The 17,702-nt window shown below is 36.4% G+C and overlaps 2 protein-coding genes across 8 annotated transcripts; both read right to left on the bottom strand.

Annotated features, from left to right (window-relative positions):
* Positions 1-2,603: 2,603 nt before the first annotated feature.
* gcnt4a (glucosaminyl (N-acetyl) transferase 4a) lies at positions 2,604-5,183 on the bottom strand. The gene is made up of 3 exons (XM_027145582.2): positions 5,077-5,183; positions 4,751-4,876; positions 2,604-4,314 (listed from the first exon to the last, which is right to left on the bottom strand). Exon 3 carries the CDS (start codon positions 4,311-4,313, stop codon positions 3,015-3,017), a length of 1,299 nt encoding a protein of 432 aa, XP_027001383.1. The 5' UTR covers position 4,314; positions 4,751-4,876; positions 5,077-5,183; the 3' UTR covers positions 2,604-3,014.
* A 205-nt stretch (positions 5,184-5,388) lies between these two features.
* ankrd31 (ankyrin repeat domain 31) lies at positions 5,389-17,483 on the bottom strand. Of its 7 annotated transcripts, none has more exons than XM_027145585.2 (19): positions 17,263-17,483; positions 16,621-16,706; positions 16,433-16,497; positions 15,020-15,107; positions 14,442-14,676; positions 14,191-14,297; positions 13,711-13,896; positions 13,414-13,556; positions 13,203-13,334; positions 10,242-10,344; positions 9,898-10,107; positions 9,297-9,361; positions 7,626-9,198; positions 7,306-7,461; positions 7,068-7,210; positions 6,665-6,845; positions 6,441-6,541; positions 6,292-6,349; positions 5,391-5,641 (listed from the first exon to the last, which is right to left on the bottom strand). In XM_027145585.2, the coding sequence occupies exons 1-19, from the start codon at positions 17,268-17,270 to the stop codon at positions 5,511-5,513; spliced, it is 3,771 nt and encodes a 1,256-aa protein (XP_027001386.2). In that variant the 5' UTR covers positions 17,271-17,483; the 3' UTR covers positions 5,391-5,510. The 7 variants fall into 7 exon arrangements, with proteins under 7 accessions (XP_047673947.1, XP_027001386.2, XP_047673946.1 ...); XM_047817990.1 differs by lacking the exon at positions 17,263-17,483 and adding an exon at positions 17,080-17,210; XM_027145587.2 differs by lacking the exon at positions 17,263-17,483 and adding an exon at positions 17,090-17,200.
* Between the last annotated feature and the right edge of the window lie 219 nt (positions 17,484-17,702).

Genomic DNA, 17,702 nt, shown 5'->3' with positions numbered 1-17,702 from the left:
AGTTGAGTGGAAGGTGGAAGGTACTTCTCTCATTGGAAATGAGGCCACTAGATTAGGGAAGCAAGAGTATCATATAAAGGCTCTTTGTTTCAGAAGAGTCCATGTGCTTAGGCCAACTCTGTGAAGACTGCTGAGTGAGATGGTTTGTGTCTCTGTAGCCATGGCGCTTGCTTGTCTGTCGCGGACCCATAAGTTGCCGTCATCATACATACAAAGGCCACGATTACAACTCTGATTACTCTTATGATGACAGCAACACACAGAAACCACAGAAGGCCAAAGAGCACCGAAACAACATTGTGTTGACTTAGGCCAGCTTGCAGATTTCTCTTGGGTTGTTTCTGCAAGGCTGGACTTGTGAAGGTTTGTTGTTTGATCAGATTTTCATAATTCAGAGACTGTCATGTTGTCTGAGAAAGCAAAAAATATTGTTTGGTGTAAGTTACACTTCACACCATGCTTATGAAGAGAGCATGGACATATGACTTTATGGTAATAGTCTGAAATAAGAAGAAAGAGTAACACATGCATGAGAAATCAGCTATAAAAACAAAACAGTAGAATGACTTACCAAAATCCAGTCAGGGTATAGTATATTATATTTCTGGTAAATCAGTTCAGCTAATGCTATAGTGAATTCAGTGAAAAAAATAATTAAAACATTATTAATTAAATAAACCTGATTTCCTTTGCTCACTTGTGTGCACTGCATACACACAATCTTAGAAAGAACAGCAATATCTATTGTACAGCACCATTTACAGGGACTTTCCACCAAAGTCCTCCCACATAAATGGCGGTTGAAGTGTATGTTTATTCCCCAGTCCCTCAGGGCATTATATAGCAGCTCTGACCTTTATTCTGAGATCTAACAAGTTTGGAATTAATGCAATATTTATTCACATTATTACTTATTTCTATTAATAATCTGTTTCATTAATAGTAATAAAAAATAGCACTGAAAAGCACTTAAAGCACTAGAAGTAGAATAGGCAAAATGAATAACTTGTGGATATGTAAGCGAACTAACAATTAGAATAGTTAAATATTAGTAGTAAATGTAGCAAATATTAGTGCAACATAAATTTTCCAAAAAGGCACTATAACAAGCTTATTTGCAAAGGGCTGGTGTGGGTTCAGGCTTTCATTCCTATCATGCAGTAGCCAAACTTGATTCCACCTGTTTAATAAACTGTGACCTTGGTTATCAGTAAAATAAGGCATGGCTTGGAATGAAAACCTGCTCCCACATCCACCCTTTCTAGATATGACTGGAAACCCCTTCACTATAATGTAAAATAAACTCATACTGCATAGGCATGCTGTTATCATCTTATTTGATTACCATCACAATACCGCCTACATGTACAGGTAAAAATCAAAACAGAAAAAAAACCTTCTGATTTCAAAAACAAGTGCACTTCATACAATATCTAATGAATATAATAATATATATGTAAATTTGTATCTAATATACATTAATTGAATTTATCATCAATAACATATAGGAAGAATGGAGTCTTCAAGTGCAATATAGGACCTATGTAGAACAGGACTAAATCTATAACTGAAAGGTTGACACAGACGATTTGTTAATTGTTTTCATCATTGTTTAAGGAGACACACATTAGACACTTTAGACTGCTAACTGCTAAAGAAAATAATAAATCAGTAAGGACATCTTAATGTACTTGATGGTGAGAAATGACTCATTCAATGAATCTAGATCGTTTATAAATTAGATATCATGCCATTGTACCCATATACATTTCTTGACTTGATTTTATTGAAAACGAAACTCTACATTAGGCACATTTCTGCTGCATTATTGTTGCATACCTACTGCTGCCCATGAACAGATGCGCCAAATGGTGTAATTACAAAATTACAGTACTGTATTTAAAACAAAGTACCATGATATATGGCACGTTAGCAGCAACAATTGGTGTCAAAAATGAAACTAATTCAAGTTTTGGACAGAAACCGCAGACAGGAAACACACTGAGAATAGAGAATTCTCAGTGTGTTTCCTGCCTGCGGTTTCTAAACCCACTGCAATTAGAGAACTAATTTGATGCTTTAGCTCCAGTTTGCAACAACAGTTTCTAAAAGAAAGTTCTGGATATAGCAATAAAATAATAAAATCTCTCTAACTCTTTTCCTATAAAGGCTGAGTCAACAGGTGTGGACAGAGTAGCTAAATTGAAATAATTATTAACAGCTGATTAATGCAGTTAGTAGCAAATAAAAAAAGCATTTTAATGACCATTGAGGTCATAAATGTCTTCTTCTACTAAGTAAATTTAAGCACATCACCAAGCATAAAGATTGGCTCCAGGTAATAAATCTAACAAGGCATTACTCTTTAATATCAATTTTATTAAAACAAGAGAAATATTCTTCCACCTAACTGTTCTTAAGTGAATTATGAATATCGACTTTGGTTCCTGTTACAACTAAGATCCTGCTTACTGATATTTCGTGTTTGGAAAAAGAAAAAGACAGATATAGAGTGAGAAGAAAAGATAGAGGGTTATAGAGAAAGAGATGTATAGAGAAATAGAGGTATAGTGAGACAATATCAGTACCTAAAAGACAAAAAGTTTAATATATAAATGAGATACTTTTATTGAAGCCTTTCTTTAATAATAAATTCTAATAAAGACAACTGAGGTAGAATATTTGGTATTCTGTGCTTTCTAATAAGACCTTTCATAGGTCTTTAGTAAGGCAACAATAGAGACTATCTCTATCTGGGAGCTGAAAGGCACTTTAAAAAGGCCATTGTCATACGTTTTGGTTTGATTTTAATGGCAAAATGCATTGAATATTTTCGAGCTTGTATTGCATTAAACATTTCACTAGCATATGAAACAAAGTCCTACACAAAACATACTATGTTTGCTTTATAATAGGTGCAAGACAGTTTTAGTTAGAAAACAAGTACAAAAGTATAAACCCCTCTGGGTCCATGAACTAGGTCATAAATAAAGGTCTTCAATCTCTACCACTTTTTAAGAGACTGTGTTCAAACGATGTTGAATTTTACTCTCTTCAAGTTTTTCCTCAAGACATTGAATGAGGACAGGGTCAACTTTGGGATCAAACTTGTTTGCAAACCAGTGGCCATAGTTCAAGAGCCACCTGAGTTCTGCAGCACCATAAATGCAAACACTACGCATATGTTTTCCTGTACAGGGAGGGTACAAAGACCCTTCCAAATAGTTCCATTTTACCAGCCGAGTTTTACTCTTTAAATCAGTCACATCAGGCTCTGCCCTTGAGATCTCTCCTGGCACACCTGGCACTCGTACTAGTGTTGCCCAAAAGTGCTCATCTGGAGAGTAGGTGTCAGAGGACCATTCTAAGAAGTCTTCTGCCAGCTGGCTAGTCTGAACATACTGGACAAAATCACGCAAAAGGACAAAGTAGGCACTTCCAATAAACATTTCAATACCATGTGGTGGTGGGCTTTTAGATAGTGTAGTTCTAATGGGTAATTTCTGGTACTCATATGGGACATCTTTCAGTTCATGTTGAAAGCTGAAGCGTTGTTTCTTTAGCTCACTTGGTCGGCTTGACTCTAACATGTTTGCGCCGTCTAGTTTTTTCAGTTCCTTCACCAGCTCATAATTAGACTTAAGTGGGAAGTCTTGCCCACACAGATTGATAGCATACTTCCATTTGACCTCTGACCTCATTAGGTCTGACAGGCAATTGAGATCTGCATTGAGTCTTGTGATGTGTGCATACTGCACTGATTCGAGTTTAGAGGCAATAATTATGTTTGGAAAACATTTGGCCAGGTTTTTCACTCCTGCGATAAAGGATTTTGAGGACTTCTGATCATAATGAATGCAGTAAATGTTGTTTGGTGCATAGATGGCTCTGATAATCCTCTCTACCATGGGCATGTTCTTATGCACTACTAAAGAGTAGGCTAATGGAAAGCCACGCTCCTCGTCCGTCACGGAGATGCCATTGTAACCTCTTGCAGATAGGTATTTTGGACAATCTTCAGTAAAGGACACAACACTCTCATCATCCAAATCCACAATGTCTCTGTGCCTTATCTCCAAAGACTTGCCAATTTCTACTGGATCCAGCTGATAAATGGCAGTGCAGTCAATGGCATCTTTGTTAGACTGAGAATTGGATGATCCTACTGTAATTCCATAGGGCTCAATGTAGAATCTTTTTTTCAACGAGACCTTTACGTAGACAAGCTTCAGCACACACACAATGGACAATGACACAAAGAGCAAGTAGAGTTTGTGCCTTAGCTTATGTAAAGCAGCACATCTCCCTTTCATTCTGTGGGCAAATAAAAAAAAGAAAATGAGAAAAATTGAACCACACGTCTCTATTCTCACGCACAACTTGCTTAAGAATAGCACTTATACTTGATATATTAGTTATCAAAAAGGTCAAAAAAGTTCAAATTGATGAGAGTAAAAGGATGCACAAACAAAAAAAACGTCAAAACGCTGTCTATAATTGTTGTTTCCTAATTATGTAAAGTTGCTGAGTCGAAACCTCCAACTTATAGATAAAATAATAGAATTTGGCTCTGAAAATTCTCCACCAGAAAAGAATGTAATAAGTGCTGTTATTTTGCTCTATATTTCTCAGCAAACAGCTTTTCCATATAGTCGTGAAACCTGCTGTACTAAATAACACTAGTTAAGATGATCACCTTGCGTGTGAAACTCACCTTGCGTGTGAAACTCACCTTGCGTGTGAAACTCACCTTGCACACTTGCGGTGTCACTTCTTTTCTGTAGCGTTCCATCAAAAAGCGTCTTGAACTGAGGAATAACAGTCTTGTGCCAGCCTGTCCACTTAATATAGGCTTTGCCACTTGTTAAGGGTTAACCTAAAACACGAGCATTATTAACAGAATTGAAGTCCCATAATATTTACTGAAACAGTCCGCATTAGGATGAGAATCAGAAAGAGAAGTCGCGCAGCAGCTCCCTAAACATGCTGCATTAGGTAGCAAATAGCACTGCACCATCTTACAGGGCTCCTCGCATCTGTGACAAGTTTTCATGTTAATAAATCAGGAATACTTACGGGTTGAAGTGAGTCAGTGTGAGATCTCTACTCGCCTCTCCTATTGTGAAGCACAGCGGTAAGTAAAAGCCCCTGGCGCTTTTCTCCCAGACTTAAAGAAGGGGCGGGGCTGCGGTGAGCGAATACAAGCATAAGCCACGCCCACAAAACACAACTGCTGTTACTATACTGTACAATGACTGAGCTCTTTCTAAAAATGGTATTAATAAAGGTAAAATTGCTCAATAATAGAATAAACTACTGAAATAACAATTATTATGAAAAAAATCAATCCAAACGCATTCAGTCAGTAGGGGTTGTCATTCAAAACCAGTTTAATTATCAAATCTCTTTCATTACATTCCAAAAAAAGTGTTAATAGACTTTTTTAAACAAATATATTGCATATCAAAAAAAACTTTATGTTATTATAAACTTTATAAACTAACAAGCATTTAAAAGACCCAGTCATCATTGTTCATGAATGAATCCCAATATCTGTCCATCATGTAAGATGGCAGGAACTCTTCCGTAGTAATCAGTCGGATGGAAGTGATGCGCATAAGAGTTTCATTTCTTAATGCTCCTGTAATAAAAAAAATTTAAAAAATTGTAAATTTAACATTAACATCACAATTATAAATGTGCACACATTCCTACATTCTTCATATTTGTCTTTTATTAAGTTTACGGTAGTTACACAATAATATGACTTTAATAATAAAAGAAAAAAGCTGGAACTGTAAGGGGATAAGGGTAAGAATGAAATGCTCAATCTGATAGAACTGGGCTTCAAGGGCATGTGGACTAAATCAGGGTGCTACAACGCAAATTTAATTCACATGCATCTCCATGTCCAAAGTAAACATCGTGAAACTGCACAGTTGCTTGCAGGAGTCTTTAAACTGACACTGGAACTGTCAAGGACTAATGGTGAAAATTTCAGCTGAAGACAACACTGTATATTTGTGGAATGAAATTACGTTTGAAAGGCAAAAGCAGTCAGACACCAGCAACAGCATACAGAAAAAACAAACATCCTCTGCATGCATATTAATTAAAAGGAAGAGTGATGTCTTTACTTCCCTCTATTCTGTAGTTCCCAATGCTGTATGTATAAGAATCATAATCATAATTAAATAATTATTTATCTGTGGTCAATACCAACAGAGGTGTTAAACATTTTTTACATTTCAATGTGTGAAAAAAAGTTTCTTCATCAGCGCTGAATGATACCTGTCTGCTTCGATACCACCTCTATGGGTGTTGCCTTTGTGGCTTGTAGCTGACCAACCTAAAAATTATTAAAATTGATAAATCAATTAATGATTAAATCATTATAATAATTTGAATTATTGTAGCTGTTATTAATACATTTTACATACAGAATTATTTGCAGGACCAGCACTGCTTCCTGCAGTGTTCCTCTTATCATCTCTCCTGTAAGAGGAAGTTGGTTGTCTGGGTTGTCTGTGAACTTGATTATCTGAAAAAGCATTCAGATAAAAATTAAATGTAGTTGTGTAAAACTAATTGAACACAGAAGGTCTAAAATATCCTGCCCTTCTCTGCTCCATAAATCTCCAGAATATTTTATAGTATATATTACCTTGTGAAATTTCAGAATCTTGTTTAAAAGATTCATTTGGTTTCCCAGATACAACAGGAGGTTCTCTGAATGTCAATAGCAGCTCTTTGATGATTTCATGTTTTGCAAGGTCCAGTGCACTCTGTCCGTGTGAATTCTTATCATGAGGATTTGAGCCATACTGAAGAAGAAGCAACACGACCTATGGATAAACATTGAGTTTTACTGTTTGTCTAGGCAGTCACCTTTACGCCAGGTCCAAGGGTAAAAAGGGTTTTCATAAAGGAATATGTGTGTTTATGAATGAAAATTAGTCTTTACTAAACACCAAGCAGAGGACAAACTGAATATTCTTCTGCAATATAAATTATTGTAAAATATTCAATACTGGCCATGTACTCGAGATTTAACAAAATTTCTTTACCTCATATTCACCCGACACAACAGCATCATGGAGAGGAGTGAATCCTTCTGGTCCCCTGCTAGTAACATTTGCACCTACACGCAAAAGTTCCTTCACTACATCTGGATAACCTTTAACACAGGCCTCATGTAGAGCTGTCCATCCTGACAATGCAACATTATTATTACAAAACATCATTATTACACACACATTTTCAAGCTCTGTTTGTGTTGTGTTAGATCCCTAGCTTTAAGCTAACCTGCATTGTCAGCAATATTAAAGTTTATTCCGGCTTTAATGAGCCTTTTAACCTCTGGTAGGTTTCCTCTCTTGCAGGCATGATGGAGTAGAGTCTCTCCCCAAAAATTCTTTCTGTGAATGTTTCTCCACTTACAGATTTTAGCTGGCTTTGTAACTATTCAGGAAGATTACAGATGTGAATAAATATATAGTGGCAAAATACAGGTGCTGTATCTTTCAAGTAGTGTGCTTGGATTTAGCATCCTTATTATGAGAAATAAATTACAGATTTTTATCAAGGACAAATATCCAATGTTAAATGAATCCTGTTTGAAATACCTGCATTAAGCATGTCAGTGAGGATAGTCGTTGTCTCGAGTTTATGTTTCGATTGCTTCTTTTTGCGCTGGCTCATTTTAACAGCATATGAGGCTTCTTCATTTTCCACAACTTTATGAAGAGCAACTTGTCCTGCACTCTCTGTACACTGATTGTTATCTGGTGTTGGAAGTATACATAAGGCCTTCTGGGACAAATCTGTCAACATGCTGACAGAGCTCTCTGTGTTCAATGGATCAGTTGTGCTCTCTGTTGGTTCTCCACTGCTATGCTCTTTACCCATTTCACATGAGTCGTGCTGCTTGTCCTGATTTTCTCCCTCATAAGTGCTTATTACTGGGGCAGGATTTAACCTTGTTTGAAATATCATGTCCTCTCTATCCTTGTAGGTGATTTCTAACTGTTCCGTCTCTTCAATCATAGCGCAGTCTGAATCTGCAGAACTTTTAACATCATCATTTTCAACAGCAGTATTACCATCTTTGGCACAAACTGAAGCTAATGAGACTGTAAGAATATTAGCATCTGGGGGAATCCTTCTACTACTATCAATATTGATTTCAATATCTTTTGGCTTTTTACTGCTTGGCGTGCTATATATAAGTTGTTTTTCCTCACATAAAGGGCTAGCTTCCAATTCTAGGGTACCAGCTAGAGTGGTGATGTCAAGTACTTTTGACACTGATGTGCTAGCACAGGTTCTCTCATTGCATATAATGCCCTGAATGTCTGCAGAACTGACTGGACGATGACAAAATGAAACCAGGGTTACTTCATCATCCTTTTTTTTCTGTGGTTGTTTGATGGATTCATCTGAGTCATTATTCTGACAATGATCTGCAGGGAACACTTCAGTGAATATGTTTCCTTTGGATCCTACAATCACTTCTCCATTTTCAACACAGTTTAGAGTGTATGTACTGCTTTTAAACCATTTTGAGGCAACAGTGTTACTGTCAAAGTTGGGTAGTGGCAAAAATGTTTCTTTTTGTTTTTGATTAATTGAATGAACAAGTTTTAGCTGCTCAGTGGTTGGTTTTAACTGCCCTATCATCATTAAACCCACCTGAGGTTGAGGACTGTAGGTATGGTCATGAATTAACCCGATAAGTAGAGACTGAGATGCGATCGATTCAGAAGATTCTTCTGATGGTAAAGATTGCTTATCTGCACATGATTCACTTACTCCAATTTGGCAGGATGTTAGTACAGGAATACTACATTCCTGATCAAAGTTACTTGGAGCATGTGAGAGATATGTATCTTCACACAGAGTAGGATTTGAAGAGAGAGTCTTACATACATTTTTGTTCAGTGTAGTAACTCCATTTTTCATACTTCCAATTTCAGTGTTTACAACAGAGACACTGTTCAGATCAAAGTTGAGCAAGTAATCTAAGAATTTTTGATCGCTCGCCATTGTCATTCTTCGCATCCTTTTTTTGGCGACTCCAGAATTGCTCTCCTCCACAATATCGCCTTCAGAAACACCCAAGACAGTATCATCAGTGGTCTCCTTGCACAAATCTTTCCACTGATTTAGTTTTATTTCATTTGCACCTGAAACCAAACTCTGAGATAAAGATGTACAAATTAAACTATTAAAGTAAATAATTTGAAAAACAAACTGGTCTGGTTTATTTGTGTTAATATTATCAATCTGGACATTACCTGATTTACAATAAGCTCCTCATTTATGGTGGTGTCATTTTCCATTATAGTTTCACCAACTACTCCTAAAATCATGAACATATTCAAATAAAACCCAAATAAAAATAAGGAGTTTGAAGAAGTGTGCTAATATAACAAAATATGTTCCTAAAAATTGCATTCTAATGACTTAGATAAAATTAGAGTATGGGTATTTGATTGTGGCAGCTTTCCAGATTGTAAAAAATGTAGACTACTTAAAGGGAGCTAAGATGGCCACAACTGTTATTTTTTCATAAAGTGAACTGAAAAATAAATAAATAAATACACAATTACACTGAACACTGATAATATATTTTGAAACTAGTAGATACAAAAGTGCCAAATAAAGATGCATCATATGAAGTAGCAGCTAACACTGAATCCAGCAAATAACAAAGCTAACAAAAATGCATAACCATATTCTGTTAACTGTGATGTTATACTTCTTTCCCCCCTAAATGATAATGTTATAACCTTAACCCTGAAATGAACAACTGCACAGTATCATAAACATGAATCAAAACACTTGAAAAAGTTAAACTACAAATGCAAACACTGCAGAGACAGCTCTCATACTAACGGTCTGTGACTCCACAGTAATCCTGAGTAGCATTTAAAGCCCAGTTTTCAGGTGATGGTGGAGTCTTGGTGTAATCCACAGTGATATCACTGCCAGGATCACTGTCTGGGCAAGATTTGGTGTCAGATCCTAGAGACTCTCGCTCTTGAACAGCTAAAGAGACTTTTGTTGGGTCTCTTATTTGGGGCAACATTTGGGCTGATGATTTTACTAAAAAATAAGAAAACAGTACAGTAAGGTGACAAACACCCTTTTGCAATATGTAACAATATAATGGTTAGAAAGCAGTCACCTAATTCAATGTTTATTGCTCGTGGATTGATCGTGTATATAGTCAAGTATACCTTCATGACTTGTGTCATATTCTTTCGTGGTATCCTCTGTGTTTGGACAAATAGCTAAACTAACTTCAGCTTCACTGGTCTTCTGTTCTTTTTGTCTTGTTTTCTGAGTGTCACAAAAAAAATCATAAGGAGACAATCCTGTGCCAATGTTTGAAAAAAGCAGAAATGCTAAATTTGATTAAATTTGTTAGGGCACTAATTTTCATAGCACTTCTTTTTTCCTATTTTCAACTGCATTTATATGAAATAATTATCTATTAAATAATAATCATATAGTGAAACTTTGCAAACCATCAACAAGTGCATTGTATCTAATATCTAACCTAATAAAGTACTATTGTTTGTAATATCATTACATATCTAAGAAACTCATCTGTAGTGATTACTGTATATAGTAAGATAGCAATTGAACATGGACAAAGGTAAAGTTACACGGACACGGAAGTTACTTCACTTAACACAGACAGCCTTTCAAACACATTTTCCAATGCTCCATTACAGAACAGTTTATAGCCTCAACTGAGCTAAACATGGGCATGGCAGGCTAGCACATCTGTTTGCCTAGACAAATAAAGATAAACAGCTGATCTATGGATCAAATGGCAGCAGTCCAAGCTAAATAATACCTTAGTGCACAAAACCAGGCATGGCAAGAAACAATCTGCTCTACAGGCTCACTTTCATTGAAAGCTGACTACTGGGGTGAATTACAGAGTGGTGGGAGCATGTATTTAAAGAAAATCAAACTGGATGCAGTGTAATTTGAGGAGTGTCAAAATATGCATATTTTAGTCTCATCAGTTAATATTACATACAACTCAATATGATCTGTCTCAATATGTCCCTAATTTCAGTGACTAGCAACGGAATGAAAAAAATAAACATTTGCAGATCTAATGTCTATTAGAAACATTTCATGTTCATATAATTTCTGGTATGTTTTAATATTGTTTTTCAATCCAGACATACTACATAGCCAAAGGTTTGTTGTATAAAGGCTATAGTCTCTTGACACGTGTCCCACTCAATTCTGCAACAAAGGATATATTTATTCTACATCTATTATATATATTCTGCATCCAGGTGATTCTCACCATTTCTGATGGTGAGAAGGAAAACCAAACTGTACTGTATTGATTTAAAGCACTTTGTTTGATAATACATTTCTACATGCATTATAGCTTTTCCTAAAATGTTGGGCATAAACAGCTAAAAGAATAGCGATGATGGAGTGCGGAAAAATGTATCAGTCATGCTAAAAATGTGTAAATACATACAGATGATAAAGAGACAAAGACAAAAAGTGTCTTAGTCATCAAGATGTGGACCCATATATAAAAAAATGTAATGTAAGCATAAAATCATTGCCCTGAGGAATGAGGGATTAGACTTTTACTTAATTAGTATAAATAAGTCCATATTTTCTCAATGTAACATGCTATGAATGCCTCTATAATTAGAAAGTTTATAAATTGGATTTAATACATCAAATGTACCATGTGATTAAATGATTTTATTATGTGCTCCTTCAATAAATAACAAATAAAAACATGCTCAGGGACAATTTAACCTGCAATTTCCCAGGCTAGTTTGCATGTAAATAACAGTACAACTGATAAGAATGTTCTCTTTAACATATTTATATCTTTTCATCTAAAATGAAAGATCCAGATTTTTATTCATCGTGGTATATGGCTAACTTACAAATTCTGCTTTGTGGAAACTATCCCAGAATGCAAAGATCTGCCTTGATGGAATAAGGAAACAGGCCTAGAACTACTGCAGAGTTATTGATAGATCTTTTGGAAGAAATAGCAGAAAAGTCTGGCATTCAACCAAAATCTTCGGACAATAGCTTACGCTGCGAAAAGGCCTAAAGAAATTAAGCTAATAAAAGCTTCTTTTACTGTTTAAGAAGTAATTGTTTTGCTAGATAGATTATGATGTAATTTAACATCCTTTTAAATGATTATCCATACTGTAATATTCTTTTGTACAGAATACAGGCAGAAAACAAACAAACAAAAAAAAACTATTGGATGCAGCTTTCATATGTGCTACATTTGAGTTAGAGAGCAACTGCATAACTTACAAGTGGCAGCACTAATACATTACTATTCAATTAATGGCCAATCAGTTAAAATGTTTACTTTTACATAAACTGGTTCTCTATAGTCATTATGATTACATTAAGATTCCACTTTATTAAGGAATATCTTGTCAAATCAAATGTATTATATATCAAATAATCATTTAATTTGGCAACATATCCCTTATTGCTTAAAAATGCTGTAAGGGACTGAATGCACTTACTGCAGGTTAAATCTTAAATTTTTTATTGTTATTTCTGTCATTGTTGGACAGCTAATGATTTAGATATACATCTTACACTAGAGGCTTACTTTAAAGATCCATTTCAGATAATTGCTTCTGCTGATCCATTTTTTCCCTGTTGCACACTGCTGACCAACTTTATTTGCACTCTCACTCGTATACGTTTGTTATGCATTGTTGGCATCTACTGGATATATTTGGAAATGCAGTAATATACATACTGCCAGTCTGGGTTTAACCAACACAACAGCTAACACAAAAAACACTGTTTACTGTTTTTACTTCATCTTTACTTTATTATTGTATTGACTTTATTGTATTGCTTGTATTCATGGTATTGTCTATTTGTGCTGCAACTTTGTCTCCCTCAATTTTTGTACTACTGTGTACATGGCTGTCCACGGCCTCTGTAATGTTGTACCAGGGCACTGAAAAAAAAGCATTTCTGTCTACTTTTCACTAGCTAGAATGAACACACATATCTAAATCTAAAGTAATTAAATAGTGGGCCATGTCAATACTACCTTTTGCAAATTGCAAACTGAACTGTAACAACATACAAAAACTATCTGCTTTAGGTATGTTCCCAAGCATGCTGTCTTTTGTTGAAAGCTATCCATTACTTACTCTACAGGCCTTAGCAGCATATTGCCTCAGCAGTTTCTCTATATTGCTGTCTTGACTGAGGTCAAAGGCATTGTCTCCCTTCTGATTCTTCAATAACGGATCAGCTCCCCACTTTAACAGCAGATGAACAAGCTAGATTCATAAAAGACCATAGTTTAATAAAAAGAAAATACTGCAGGAGCACTAGTCCAGAGACTATTGAAACACCCACCTTAAAGTCACCAAGGTGTACTGCATCCTGTAAAGGAGTGATTCCTTCAAGGCCTACAGAATTGACTAGAGCTCCAGCTTTAATAAGGGTTTCTGCAACCTTGTAATTATGGCCCAATACTGCTTCATGAAGTGGCGTCCATCCTAAAATAAGCACAGTATGCCTTAAATCCTGTATCATTGCACAACAAGTGATCAACAGGAAAAAAAGCATGAATCTCATGCTGTAGCAGAACCCCCTGCTTTAAACAATGTTCAATCAGAACAGGTTTTTGGATTGTGTTATTCGAAATTGTACCTGCATTATCTGCCAGATTGACAGAGGCACCAACTTCAATTATGTCCTTCACAGACTGAAGATCTCCTTTCATCACAGCAAGATGGAGGTGTGTCTCTCCAAATTTGTTTCGTTTATGGATGCTCTGAAAGCTTAAGGTTTTTCGTTTGCTACTTGTTGGTTTTTTAATTGCTCTACCACAAATGCCTAAAACAAATTGTAAACAAATAGCACATATGCTTATAATTATGCCCCATTTTATGGTTTACTTGTAACCTCATATCATTTCATTGTCATATCACACTGATCTGGGAATCTGTGGATGCTTAAAACAGTTAATTTACTATGCTGAAACACAGTGCTGCTCAGAATATTTCATTTGTCTTTGGAAATATTCTATGTTAAATACCTCAAGGCAGACACTAATTGTTGATAACGTTACAAAAACAGTACTGATGAACGCAAACAGTGCTACACTGCCAAAAGTGCAGGAGGAGGCACCTGTTACTGGTCTCTGCTGACCTCTTGTGGACAGATGAGATAAGACAGCATTCTTTTCAATCTCACCACTTTTAGAAGATAAATTCCTGCGCACTGGCTCCTTTGACCTAAGCATAGAAAAGATCAGCCATATTAAACAAACTGCCAAATATTAAAGATGTTCCTGTAGTAATCTATTACTGCTGGTTTACTACCTGTCAGATATTTAATTCTCTATTTTAGTACACTATTGTCTGTTAAACCTTACTCACCTGTGTTTAGAAATGCTGCCTTTGTCCTTTTTTATTTTAGACATTCCCCGTTCATGTTTTCTTACACTTCTCTGACTGCTTACTGAACTTGGTCCACTGCAGGCATACTGTGACAGACCATTTGTGAACTGACATTTGGGATGTTGAATTGAGGTAACAGGGTATGGCTGAAGATGGTTGGCATCTGTATTGTTTTTTGAAGATTTTGAAGTCATTCCCACAGTCACTGGGATCCCTGTATGGACACAATTAATCACTACCAATAAAACTAAAAAAGACAAAACACATAGCATCAAATTGACAAGAAACAGCCAATAGGTAAAGAAATTTCATTAAATTACCAAGTGACATACATTTTACAAAGTGTAATGTATACGATAATTTATAAGCATGATAAAGATAAACTGCATCAAACTCTATGCTAGACTATGCTAGTTGCAGAACCTTCATGCAATCATAATAATATATTTTCTTCTAAGTGAAATCAAGGTATTTTATATTAGTACATTGGTCTGTCACACACTTTTTTTTTAAATTGTTTTTTCTGTGTGTTTGTGAGCATCAGCTTCTGTACTTACTGTTTGATTGATCAATTTTTGTTGACTCCTCGTTCTCGCAAACAGTGTTGTTCTGACTTAAAAAGGCTGTCAATGGACTGTCCCTAATCTGTAAAGATTATAACACAAGTAATACAATATATTTTAATATCAATAATTCTGGAATCAATAATTCTGTGGTAGTCAAAGCATGGAAGAGGGAGGGGGTGAATAAGGGGGATTTATTGTGGGAGATGGTCTTTTTAGACAGTTTTTTAATTATATTGCCTAAATGTCTGCTCAGTCAGTGTATTAACAATGGTATAATTATGTTGCACAATAGCTTACACAAAGCACAAGGGAGTTTTAAACATAACTTTATGTAATATGTAAATATTTTATGTAAATACTCACCAAGACGGACATAATTTTAATTTAATTGTATTTAAATATGCCTTTTTAACTCACTACAACGCTAAATCAATGAGAACCCTGAGCTTGTTTCTTTGTAACGAGACGGTTCCATCTGGGGTAATACTAGACAATGACACCCGAAGTGTGTTGTTTATGTCCAGTTTATTCCGTTGTTTTGTTTTGGTTGCCATCACTGCAGAAAACCCCGCTTCACACTGTTAGGATGTCGGAAATGGCAATAGGGATTTAAGTGCTGTGGTGGCAATCTCAGGGTATCCAGAACACCGGCAGAGTTTCAGAGTTGAACAAACACAATATACACGTACACCAAGCACTGTTAAACATGACAAAGTACCGGTGAACAGAGAGAAGAGCGATACACGCCTTCTCTCTCCACCAAAGCTACAACACCACTGCTGCTTGCATCCGCTCAGCTCCAGACGTCACCTAAACCCGGCCCGATAGCATGATATTTTGCGCATGCGCGGTATTGGTGCGGCTTTAGGTGACGTCTCTCAGCTCCCCGTTAACCTCTCGTCCATGGAAAGTCACACAAACCCGAGAGAAATACACTACAGTAAATAAAATGGAAATAATTTAATGTTCCTTGGGCGGCCCGGTACCATTTGGTCCACGGACCGGTACCGGTCCGCGGCCCGGGGTTTGGGGACCACTGCATTAGGGGGTTTGGCCTCAATAGTCCTGCAGTAGGAGAAGTGCTGTGTGCATGGGATTGATGAATGTGTAGGGTAGAAATTGCAGTAAATCTGGTTGATTTTAACCAAGATTATACTTCAAGATTTTTTCTCAACTACATTTAGGTTCCCTGTTCTAGGCTAACCTGCAACTTTGTAAATTCCCAGTTAATTCCATTAATTTCCATATATTCCTGTTAATTTCTATATTTTCCCGTTAATTCCCATGGAAAGTTTCCAGCCGTGAAAATTCCCAGAATTTCGCAACCCTATTAGTAACCAGGTATCCAAAATCCGTTGAACAAATAGTGTATATGCCAAGGTTTTATTTTAAAGTGCAAGTTACCTGACTGCTAGCAGCTGGCCTCCTTAACCCTCTCTCAGGCAAAAGACCAATCTCTGGAGAAATTCCTGGCAAGAAACGCTTCATGAATTAGAAAAGTAAATATGTCCAATACCTTATTACACATTCAACCATCTGGTTAACCTTTACATTTATATCCTAACATGCTAATGTAACTGTAATCAGTTTACCGAAGTGAGAACAAGACCATGGAGGAGTGTGAAGAGGTGGAGTACAATGTTCTCTACAATGTTCTCCTGCTGAACCCAACATCAGACTGTAAATAACAAAAACACCGATAAATGGCTCCTGATATATAAAACATTTAATTTGAATGTCTGACTGCTTACTTTGTACTAACTATAGATTCTGTAGGTTGCTATATAAAGTATATATAAATATATATATATAAAGTAAATGTAAATAAACAGACTGCTAATTATCTTCTGCTACATTAGAGAGCCGCCCGGTAACGGTAGCTGATGCTAAGCTGTTAGCTACCGATTCATGTAAAACTTCTCATCTGCTTCTTCACTCTCCGGTTCTGTTGTAACTACGTCCTCGTGGCCTACACCAAATTCCATCGTAATTGATCAAGTCATCTAATCAGAAACGCTACTTGTAATTGTTAAATGTAATATTTGCTGTACTTTAGCATACGTTTTCCGTCTCCCTCAGTAAGCTCGAGACGTTTCGCGCGCGAAAATGTACCGAGTGAAAGCGCGAGCTGTTTTCTCATTGCCTTGGCGCGCGCAGCTGTGGCACCTCAGTTATTTACTTTATATTGTCTACTGCATTTTAATTAAAGTGCATAGGCCAAAAGAGGAAAATACTTATTCATTCATCTTCAGCAACTTCGATCTTCAAGCATCTTCGATTCTCATATAAAAAGATCGATAATTAAACTCAGTAATTTGGAGTGAGTGTTTTTGTTATCATAAGTAACTTGCTGTCACCAAAAAAGTTTAATTATATCCAGTTAGGGGAAGGAACTACTTCTCCTTCCGCGGGTCAGGTGTGTGTGCACTGCGGCTCTGTGAAGGAGCCGGCCGCTGCAGCCCTTTATTTTCCCGCTACGAAGACTACAGACTGAAGAGTGACTATGGCTGAGCGCAAAAAGAGTCATGTCTGGCTGTATTTTAGCTGTAAAGACAGCAGTGACGCTGTGTGTGGAAAGACAGTGAAATACAGAGGAAACACTACAAACCTCGCTAAATATCTGAGGATAAGTCATAATATGATGATATAATGAAACGGCGGTCTGAGGAGGAGG

Source organism: Tachysurus fulvidraco, chromosome 9 (genome assembly GCF_022655615.1).
Source record: "Tachysurus fulvidraco isolate hzauxx_2018 chromosome 9, HZAU_PFXX_2.0, whole genome shotgun sequence".
Lineage (NCBI taxonomy): Eukaryota > Metazoa > Chordata > Actinopteri > Siluriformes > Bagridae > Tachysurus > Tachysurus fulvidraco.
The sequence above is the reverse complement of the archived record's forward strand: the minus strand, read 5'-3'. Positions and strand labels throughout refer to the sequence as shown.